The sequence below is a fragment of the Zeus faber genome (assembly GCF_960531495.2).
Source record: "Zeus faber genome assembly, chromosome: 2".
Classification (NCBI taxonomy): domain Eukaryota; kingdom Metazoa; phylum Chordata; class Actinopteri; order Zeiformes; family Zeidae; genus Zeus; species Zeus faber.
Genome location: NC_137189.1, coordinates 4,410,720 through 4,422,330, shown reverse-complemented (window position 1 = coordinate 4,422,330; position 11,611 = coordinate 4,410,720). Strand labels below are relative to the sequence as shown.

Here is an 11,611-nt window from a genome sequence, read left to right as displayed (position 1 = left end):
ATATATTCATATTTATATATCTATATTTATATATCTATATTTATATATTTTTGCGCAAGGTGTAAATAGGTTGTGTGTGTGTGTGTGTGTGTGCGTGTGTGTTTGTGTGTGTGTCTGTGTGTGTGCAGGTGTGTGTGTGTGTGTGTGTGTGTGTGTGTAATTTCGCCAGTTATGTGAATGTTATGTGTAGGGTTTTTTTTCTAGAGCAAATAACATTCTCATGCACACGAGTGTTTCAAACACAAGAAGCGGAATCCGTTGAAAGGTAGTCCAAGCAAATATTTTCTGTTTTTTGTTTTTTTTCTTCTGTTTCAGTGGAAATAGCTGCAAACTGAATGGAACATGAAACTGTTGGTCGTGTGCAGTCTGTGGCGGCTCCGCCTCCGCCTCCGTCGCCTCCTCGGCCTATTTCTGAAGGTCGCACTGCAGCAGTAGTACGATGGACGGGTCGCTCTTTGCTGCCTCCTTGAACTCCTCCAGCGTGATCTGGTCGTCGTTGTTCTTGTCCATCTTGGAGAAGATCTTGTCCACACGCTGCTCGGGCGTCAGGCCGTCCTCGTTCATCTTCATCATGATCACCGTGCCAACCATTTTGTAGATGGCCTGGACAGAGAGAGGGAACAGGAAAGGAGGTGGGGTTAGGAGGATGGATGGATGGACGGGCAGACAGACAGACAGACAGACAGACAGACATAGATAGACAGATAGACAGATAGATAGATAGATAGATAGATAGATAGATAGACAGATAGATAGATAGATTCTGCTCACCTCTATGATCTCCAGCATCTCCACCCTGGTGATCTTGCCGTCTCCATCTAGGTCGTACATGTTGAAGGCCCAGTTGAGCTTCTGCTCGAAGCTTCCTCTGGACGTGATGCTCAGGGCGCAGATGAACTCCCGGAAGTCGATGGTGCCATCCCCGTTCTTGTCAAATGTCCTGAAGGCGTGCTGTGCGAACTTGGACGCGTCGCCGTACGGGAAGAACTGGGAGATGAAAGACGACAGAATTTTGTTATTTTTCACTTTTTGTGTTTTGATTTTTCACACAGATTATTATTGTTATTTATGATCATTGCTGCTATTATTATTATTATTATAATTATTATTATTATTATATTTTTTAAATCATTATTTTTATTGTAACTGTATTTAACTTGATTTATTTATTTAATTGTGTTTATTTATTTATTTATTTATTTATTATTTATGATTATTATTTATTTATCTTATTTCTGGTCATTATTTATTTATTTTATGATTTTTTTGATTTTTCAGCCTGTTAAACTTTTTTAATGCAAATTCTCCATAGAGAAATGCACCAATCCTCGAATTCCCGTGTATGAAATGTACCACTATGATTCTAATTTATTCTGATTTTCTTTCAGTCTGGAGCACGTTCTCTGAGCGGTTTATTAGTCGTCATGTTTTGTGATATTTCTTGGGGGATTTCTTTGCAATTGCCCCTACAAATCAATGTTTTTTTAGGTTGAAATTCAGGGTTAATTCCAACATAATCCTGCTGTGGTTAGAAAAGGTTGAATCTTGGTCCCATTTCAGGAGAAACACTATGTGCTTTTATAATTTTTTATAAGAAATTTAATTACGTTTTCTATTTTTGGGGCAAGAATCTGTGTCTGTTCCAGTGTTATCTGGTGAGCACCTTGCACGGCACCTGCTATCGATGTATGAATGTGTGTGAAAGGGTGAATGTGAGGCATGTTCTATAAAGCGCTTTGAATCTTATGACTAGAAAAGAGCTATACAAATGCACCCCATTTACCATTTCCCATTATTCATGTTTGAGTGTGTGTGTGTGTGTGTGTGTGTGTGTGTGTGTGTGTGTGTGTGTGTGTGTTCTTGACATTTACTGTGTATGACAGTAGCCTGTGGTGGAAATCCATCTCAGGGCACCAGTGCTAAAAATGCCGAACTAAGCACCGGAGATCAACTGTGTATGTGTGTGTGTCTATGTGTGTGTGCGTGTGTGTGTGTGTGTGTGTGTGTGTGTGTGTGTGTGTGTGTGTGTGTGTGTGTGTGTGCGTCGGCCATGTGTGCATGCATGTGTGTCTAAAAACTACGACAGCCGAAAAGAAAGACGTAGAAATCATAAAACAAAAATACACTTCGGAGTGTAAGGCGTTTTGGGGAGTTTTCCCATAAACGCTATTGAAAAGTATCATAATAATAATTCTCGGATGGGCACTAAGTTCCAAGATTGATCTGTACGTTCAACAACATCAACAACAAAAAAACATCTTGGGGGCCGCTCATGACCAACAGTGTTCATAATTAACACAATTCTTTAAGGCTCCTGATCCCTGTTTCTATGACAACGTCATTGCTCAGGAGTGTCGGGCCCCTGGGACTAGCCTCGCCTAAATGGCTCTGCATTGCCTTCCTATAAATGTTATGTAATGTTCCTCCATCCAAGAATCTGTCTCAGATAAGTCAGTGAAATGATGCTCCTATTGAAAATTGTAGGAGGGAAAATGCTGCCAATCCAATTTCCCAAACATTTCAAATGCATTGAAATGAAAATGACGAAAATGAAAACGACAAATATAATTATGGAAGGACGGTCATGGATGGATGATAAAATATCAGTGGGGTTTAATCAAAATCAAGACTAAGATTATCCTACTTAAATTAATCCAGAATTTAAAAATGCCTAGGTGAGATGTTGCTTAATTTAAGATGAATTGGTTCTAGACTAGGAAGTCCTAGACTCAGGAGATGAAGGACTAGTCAGCCCCTTCTGTCTGGTCTTGGTGCTGGTCTCAGTCCAGATAAACCTGGTCCACATGGAGGCTACATCCCTTAATCCAAAGGTTTTATTCAAGCTTCACTAAGACCTACATTGGCTCTAATCTCCCTTATGGAAATCAGATTTTTTTAAACCAAGACGAGGGCAAGTCTGAGCCTATTTAAGACCATTTCTGTTCATCCAGATTAAAAGAGTGATTAAAGCTGGGTACACAGCACAAAACAATGAAGCTGATGGTGGGGCAGACTCCGCCCTTCCGACAATCAATGAGGATTCTAAAGTCCGTCCTGTGATTTGCAAATCGGAAATATGAAACATATTTCGGATCCAATACCCGACTTGTGGGGAGAACCCCGAGGATGGCCGAGGACTGTGGATTGTCACGGCCAAGCCGATTAAACCTAAAGAAGTAATAAACACAACAGCAGCCATTGAACGCTGTGAAGCGTCAAGCTCGCACTGCAGCATGCCCGGGAGGCTTGGGCGATCGTGCAAAATTCCAATAAATATTCCGATATATATAACGTGTATATACAATTTAATCGAGGGGGGGCACACACACACGTAGAGGGGCTCATGCACACATACAACATAATGTAATGTAATGTGGCAAATACGACCTCCCTGTTCCAGAAGTGCAGGATTTATTATTTATAAGTAAAGTATTAAGTATTTAGTCCGCACCCGTGCGTCCCCGCTTTCCCGACAGTGGGGACACAGGTTTTTTTGGGGGACAGGACAGCCCCTTTACTCAGTTGTGTTAAAATCAATTGGTTTCATACTAAAAAAAACAAACGGAAATAAATAGATCTAAAATAAAAAGACAGGCACAGGAGCGCACCGCTGTCTGGAGAGTTAGGTTTATGTTTCCATACAAGTTAGAAACTAAGGAAACAAAATAAATCAAATCTAATGAATCTTTTCTATGAGATAATATTATATATTGCAATATTATAATCACAAGATTTGTATTTAGAGCGGGGGGGGGTGGGCGGGGCGGTGTCCGAGGGACCCCATAGTGCCCTTTTTTATCAGGTGTGCTTTTTTTAAGCGTGAATGGGCATCGAGGTAGCGGATTGTCTGGGCAAGATATATTCGTTAGGAGCACCTCATGAATCACTTTGGCACACCAGCGATGTGCGCACTGTGGCTCCGCCGTACTGCTCCGTTTGTCCAGAGCGGCACAATGCCTACAACCGGAGCTGGGGGTCCATGTGCCTTTCCTTTTTTCTTTTTTTCGAGCACCTGCCCCTCAAAGTCTTTGCATGGGACTGTAGAGCGGGGCAGTGAGATCCGATCACCAGTGGTTACTCCACAGCTCTGAGGAGAGAGGGGGAGAGCGTTCGCCCCCTCTCCCCCTCTCTCTCCCTTTTCCTCTCTCTCTCACTCTTTAAGAACACGGTAAACTGCACTTGCACAGCTTCAAAGCCCAGATTTTCCCTGGTGGATAAAAAACATTTAAAATTGTCTGTCATCAATGTCAATCGCGATGGTTGGTGTCAATTGCTGAAAGGCGATTTAATTGTAAATCTGCCCAAGCCCAAACCTTACCCTTCATACCCTTCTTCCGTGTTGCACGTCGACGTCATCACAACGGGCATCACGTGCGCACCAGCTGTCTGAAGCCCTTGCTCTGTGCTGACAGTATCACTCCTCCCATCCTGCCGGATTCCTCTACTGCTTCCTACATGCTGCTCAACACCCACTCCTTAAATGATAAAGCACTAATCATCCATGACATTATCATTGACAGAGAACTTGATTTTCTATGTCTAACTGAGACATGGCAAAATCAGCAGGACTTTATAACACTCAACCAAGCCACTCCCCCAGGATAACAGAAACCCCACTCCATAGGCCGTGGTGGTGGGCTGGCTGTCATCCACCAAGTTGAAATCCGGGTCAAGGAAATCCCCACACCGAGTATAACATCTTTTGAGTGTATTCGATTTTCGCTCTCTGGGTCTCCTCAACTCCAGATTGTCCTCATATACCGCCCCCCCAAGGCCTCTACCACCTTCATGTCTGAGCTTACCGAGTTATTGTCCTCTGTCTGCTCCAAGTCTCCATCTACCCTCCTGCTGGGAGACTTCAATATCCACGTGGACACCTCCAGTTGCAGCTTCGCTGCTGAATTCCTGTCACTGTTGGACTGTTTTAACATCATACAGCATGTCCAAGGCCCCACCCGCGTTAAAGGTCACACTTTGGAACTAGTCTGCTCTACCAGTACCCCCCCCTCCCATCTGCAGTGCCTGGACCTGGCAGTATCGGACCATCAGGCCGTCCTCCTCACCGTCCCTGTCCCCCTGCTCATGCAGCGCCCTGGTCGTTCCATCACCTTCAGGAATATAAGGTCAGTGGGTGCACCAGCTCTATTTGACCTGCTTGCTTAACCTGCGACCTGGAGCAACTCTACAAGCGAACTAGCCTCACTGTCCACCGTCTGGCCTTTAAAGACCATGTGCTGTCCTACAGGGAGGAACTCTCCAGGATCAAGATCAATTACTACTCCACCCTTATTGGCTCTTAGCCAAACCACCCCAGAACACTATTCACCACCATAAACTGTCTGCTCCGCCCCCTTGCTGCCCCCCACACTGCCGACGCCCCTGACCTCTGCACCAAGTTCCTGGACTTTTTCCAAGCTAAAGTGGACACCATTCACCAACAACTCCTGGTTCCTGCCCCCTCTTCTCCCTCCTCCCAGACACTGGGCAGTGTACCCTCAGCTGCTGCTCTCTCTCTTCCTTCTCCCTAGTGGATGTTTCACTAGTCTCGAGGTTGGTGACCAAAGCCAAAGCCTCCACCTGCTCCCTGGACCCTATGCCAACGGCGTTGGTGAAAGCCTGCCTTCCTACCCTCTGCCCCTCCATCACAGACATAATCAACTCCTCCCTAGCATCTGGTACAGTTCCCCCCAGTCTCCAAATCGCCTCCATCACTCTCATCCTGAAGAAGCCTGGTCTGGACCCTGACGATCTTAACAACTACCGGCCGATTTCCAACCTTCCATTCCTCAGTAAGGTCCTGGAAATAGCAGTGGCCACCCAGCTCCATCAACATCTGTCCACCCATGAGCTCTACGAACCCCTGCAGTCACCCTACAGAGCACACCACAGCACAGAGACTGCCCTAATCAAGATCACCAACGACCTCCTCCTTGCTGCAGACTCCTTTAACATCAGTATCTTCATCCTCTTGGACCTTTCCGCTCCTTTTGACAGTTTCACACACAATCCTCCTCAAACGCCTATCCGACCTCCTTGGCATCACTGGTACAGCTCTCTCATAGTTTCAATCATATCAATCAAACAGAACTCAGTTTGTCAACATCAACGGCTCCTCCTCCCCCTATGCCCCAGTCAACCTTGGTGTCTCTCAAGGCTCTGTGCTCGGTCAAACACTCTTCACCATCTACCTACTCTCCGTCGGCCAGATCATTCGTCACCATGGTCTCAACTTCCACTGCTACGCTCATGATACACAGCTTTATCTCAGCACCTCACCACCCACTCTGCTCCCCCCACAGTCTCTGGTCAACTTCCTTCTTGCATAAAAACCTGGATGACAATGAACTGACTCCAACTCAACAACAAAAAGTCAGAGCTCATGGTTGTGGCCCAAAAGCCGCTGCTCCGCAAGGTTGTCGATCTCCTCCTCCTCGTCGACAGCTGTCCCATCACAACATCTCCCGAGGTCCGCAACCTGGGTATTATCCTGGACTCTACCCTCTCCTTTCAGTCACATCCAGATCCATCGCCAAGTCCGCCTTCTATCACCTCAAAAACATCTCCCGTCTCCGTCCCTCACTCTCAGACTCCGTGGCCGAAATCCTCATCCATGCTTTCATCACCTCCCGTTTGGACTACTGTAATGGAGTCCTGTCCGGGGTTTCCAACAAAGCCCTCGACAGGCTCCAGTATGTGCAGAACTCAGCTGCCAGGGTTCTCACTCACACCAAGCCCTGGCAGAACATCACCCCCACCCTCATCCATCTCCACCGGCTCCCGGTCAAGTTCCACATCTCCTACAAACTCCTCCTCACATACAAATCCCTTCATGCACTTGCCGCTCAATACCTGTCCGACCTTCTCCACGTGCACACTCCATCCCGGAACTTGCAGTCCGCAAATATGGGTCTGCTGTCCATCCCCCGTGCCAGATTACGAATTTTCGGGACAGAGCTTTCAGCGTGACAGCCCCCGCCCTCTGGAACTCTCTCCCTCCCGTAATCCGTAACGCCCCAACCCTGGACACTTTCAAAACAACCCTCAAGACCCACCTTTTCACCATGGCTTTTCCCCATTAATCAGTTAGTTAATTAGTTAGTTAGTTAGTTAGTTAGTTAGGGAGTTTAGCTATTCCTTTGTTTTGTTTTTGTTCCTCTCTCCCTTAATCTGCCCCCCCCCTTGCCCTTCTCCTGTAAAGCGACCTTGGGTTCTTTGAAAGGTGCTATACAAATTTAAGTTATTATAATTATAATTATAATAATAATAATTATAATAATAATAATAATAATAATAATAATAATAATAATAATAATTATTATTATTATTATTATTATTATTATTATTATTATTATTATTAATAATAATAATAAAGTACAGTCCATGTTTTTTCCCTTTATCCACTGTTTTTTATTTTTTCCTTCTGGATTTTCTGTAAAAACTAGTGCAAAAAATAGCATCGCTTAGTTATAGCCCGTCTCCCGCTATGTTTGCTTACTCCATCACGTTTGACTGTTGACTGGAAGATTTCCGGTTTTAAGAGTTGGGACTCTGGTAATCTGGTGTAGCCACGCCTCCGTCTCGTGTCTCGTGGGACTTTGCAAGATCAGGACTCTGATTGTTAGTGAATGGAATGTGTTAGTGGGTCTTGCTGCCGTCCACACATGTTAGGAACAAAAGTGTTAAATGTATCATGATGTGTCGTTATGTGCAGGGTGTCTCACATTTTCAACATCTGCTAAAATTTGAAAAATCTTGTAGCGGGCCAGGCTTAGGCCTAGTCTCAGACAAGACAATGATCGGGACGTGTTCAGCTGCAGGCCGAAACACTGTCATGATAAAAAACATTTTCGGCTGGTGTTCCCACGGGTTTACAGGCGATGTGGGAACTGGGAGGAAATGGAGACGCACCGCCCAGTTCACGTAGATATCAAAGCAGGATTTCAGGCCAAACTTGAAACACGCAAGTGCCAAAGTGACTTTCCTGTGATTCCCCAATATGGGCGACTTCCCTTTCTAATGTGTATATGGATATATACCACATGTATATATACATGACTATATAATCTCTCCAGTGAAGCAAGAGTCTGCGTTACCTCCTCGTGAGGCGAAACCCACCTGATGGACATTCAACTCGGTAAAACCTCACATCCCGGGGTCGTGGGTTAACACGGAGCATCTCGCATGGTTGAGCATGGATCCGCATCTCGTGCCCCTTAGCTCCCAATGGAACCGTCCATTAGACACCGACCTTCCACTTGACCCGAACGCCGAGGGGCGATGGGTAATATGCGACCGACAAACAAGGGCATTTCTCAGTGGAGTGTTTACAGAGAAAAGCGGAGTAAACTGGAGTGGATTGTGATCGCTGTTTGATCTGGGGTCTTCTTTAATGGTCTGCTCTGTTCTAACACCAATTCTGCCCCCCTGCTGTCAAATCCACTACGGTAAAGTCAAGACAAGCATCAATATTCTCTTTTGTTTATCCTGAACAAACTAATATATTAAAGAAAAACATCCAGTGTCAGAGAATGCTATATCAGCTTGACTGGCTGAAAATCTATGAGAAGCTGGAGAAAAGCAAGGTAAGCTTCTGGGAGCGACTTGGATCTGATCAGCGCTGGGTTTCACCGCAGACCAGACCCAGAGGACACAAGCTCAGGAACTCGGCGAGGGAAGCAGAGCTCGGGGGAACGAACACACGCGAGAGGCACGGAACGACCCAGTCCCGTGTCTTCTGAACATAATCCGCTTAGGATACAGAACAGGTGCAATCAATATCAGCCAACCATAGGAAGAAATGGCAGAGGGATGGAACAAATAGGGCTGGAATTCCAGCCAGCGGGACGGTCAGGGGGCCCCGCCGGATGACAGTGTTGTTTTGTTTTGTGCCACCCTGTGTCCAGAGAGGCGGCTGACGTGTCCTGAACATAAAAAGAAGGAAATGCCTCAAACACAGTCCGACCCTTGAAAAAAAAAAAACAACATACACTTTCAGTCTGGAGTCACTACAGTGCAGAGAGAGAGAGGAAGCTAGCGAGCGAGAGAGCTCATAATAATAAAAAAATAATAGTTTGTGTGGAATCCAATAGAATAGTCTTGCTATAATTTACTTTCACGGCATAATGTTTTTTTTTGTTTTGTTTTGTTTTTTTAACCTGTGCTGTCAGCATGCTGGGCATACAACACAGAGTATTTGCATGCCATTGCATCTAGGACAGAGTTAGTCTGCAAGTGGAGTTCAAGTTCTCAACCTGCAATACAACTCTTTATTAATTCTTAAATCATCATCAAGAACTGCTGCAATAACTCTGTCCTGTGGATGACCTGTAGAATGACAAGAACACAGTTTTTGGTTATAGAGAACCACCAGAACTATTTATCATGTTTGGGTCTATAAACAACTGATCACTACTCCAAGAGGGGGAGAATCACCACGGGTGAGACAAATAACCATAGAAGCAAACAACATTTACACAAAAACATAAACATTGAACGACAACAAGTATTGAAAAACAGTTAACTAGGTCCACGAAAACTGGAACTACAACTGGTCACGTGGCTTCTTCCTGTCATAGTTATGGCAGCAAATGAGGGAGGAAAGGAGAGGAATGGAACCAGGAGGGTGCTGGGGTGCACTCGAAGCAGGTATGGTGGTGTGTGCGTGTGTGTGTGTGTGTGTGTGTGTGTGTGTGTGTGTGTGTGTAAGATGTCCACCAGTGAGTGTACATGACTTATTTCCATTGGTACTGGTGTAGAAGGTTGGTATTATGTCGTGGCGCCTCCAAGCAGCGGAAAGGGCCCCGAAGCCCCCGAACTCCGCACCCTTGTAGACACCGTACGGCTGCAGGAAAGCCCCGAGCACCCTGCCCTGCGGCCACAGAAGATCCCCAGGCCCCTGGATAAGCCAGAGGGCCGTGGAGCAACCCCCACGCCCAGCCCCGAGGAGCATTACCCAGTCCCAGGGAGCACGAGAAGAGCCCGCACCCCAGGGGCGCACACATACAACCAACCCCCAGGTGCAGGCACCCCCAGGTGCAGGCACCAGCCTGCAGCCGCAGGCCTGGATCCCGGCCCCACGGCAACAGACCAACACCCCACCCGAACCGCCCGCCCAACAGGCGAGCCGGTGGGACTCCCATGTCCACCCACGCCCCACGTAAGGGGGCCAGACGCCCCACCCGGCGTGAGCGCCAAGTGTCCATACACGTAGCAAAGTGCGCTCAGCACGGGGCATGTAAGCCCCCCCACCACCCCCGCCAATTCCAGCAGGCCGCCAGATATACAGGCCCTCCTCCACCCCCAGCACCCGGGGCGCACGCTGCAGAGAAGCCGCGCAGCAGGAACAAAAGGCCAACAGCCGCCCCCCACACCCCAACCCACACCCACAACAGCAAGCAGCCCCCCCAGGGGCCCCGGAAGGCACCAGGCGGTTCTCTCCACAGCCCCCCCAGGTCGCAGCACACCTCCAGGCGCAAGCATCACGGATGTCCCCCGAGTCGCCCGGGCACCCACCCAACCGCAGAGCCCCTGCAGACCAGGAGGACCCCCACATGCCTCAAAACACCACGACATTGCACTGACTTAGGAAGACTCAAGTATTAGATGATAGAGTTATGTCAGTAATGAAAGTAGCCCATATTTCATTAAATGAATCAACATTGTTTTTGGATATTGCCAATAGTTTTTCCATTGAGATGTAATCTATTAATAACTGTAACCATTGGGATGTGGTGAGATTGTCTCTCTTTTTCCAATTGAGTAATTGTAAAAGTAATTGTTTTCTTGGCAATTGTTAAGGCGATCATAATGGGTTGGTGGTGTTTAAGTGGTGGGTCAACTAAGGAGAGGTCACAGAGAAGACATATAGACGGGGAGACTGGAATGCTGCGACCCAGAAGACTTGATAGCTTCTTGGTGATGTTGGTCCAGAATGCTAGGATAAGTGGGCAGAGCCAGAAGGCATGAAAGTAGTCATCTCTGGTATAAAGGGAACAGTGGGAGCTAATGTCTTCATCCACCAGAACAGTTTGAACAGTTTGTGTTCCGTGATATGAGCTAAAGATAAAAGAGTAAAGAGTAAAGGTAAGGTGTCATCTGTTTTAAATAAAAGTTGATATATTCTGGAAAAAGGATTTTTCAAGTGACCGATATGAATGAGATGTTCAATCATTGGAGGTGGTTGTAGGATGATGTACGTCAGTTTGATTTTAACTTTTAGAGACTGCTGTAATTGAAGGAATTTAAGGAAACCTTGGCCACTGACATTATACCTTTGGGTTAAGATTGGGAAGGATATAAGCAAATTGTTTTCAAAAATGTGTTCCAGATGAGTAATTTCTTGTCCTAGACCTAAAGATTATTGGTCTGTTTTTAACAAGAAAATCTGGGTTGTGCCAGATTGGCGTGAATTTGTTTGGAGATAGAGTGTGACCACTGAGTTTGAGGGATTTCCACAAGGCTGACAGAGTTGTTGCGATAAATGGGTTTTTAAAACAATTATGTTTCCTTATTGATTCAGTAAGGAATGGTAGATCAGATAATGATAACTCCTGACATTCTGTTTGTTCAATGTCTCACCATCCATTGGCCAGTTGTTGGTCTGGTTGTAACC

General features: G+C 46.1%; 1 protein-coding gene across 2 annotated transcripts in view; it reads right to left on the bottom strand.

Annotated features, from left to right (window-relative positions):
- Positions 1–405: 405 nt before the first annotated feature.
- Positions 406–11,611, bottom strand: part of vsnl1a (visinin-like 1a) — a gene marked incomplete at both ends in the record, with an annotated part of 43,193 nt that continues 31,987 nt past the window's right edge. The window contains 2 exons of one of the 2 annotated variants that reach the window (XM_079996724.1): positions 406–603; positions 772–987. In XM_079996724.1, the coding sequence (XP_079852850.1) occupies positions 406–603; positions 772–987 (414 nt within the window). The remainder of the gene's footprint in view (positions 604–771; positions 988–11,611) is intronic. The other variant, XM_079996725.1, reaches the window with a different exon arrangement.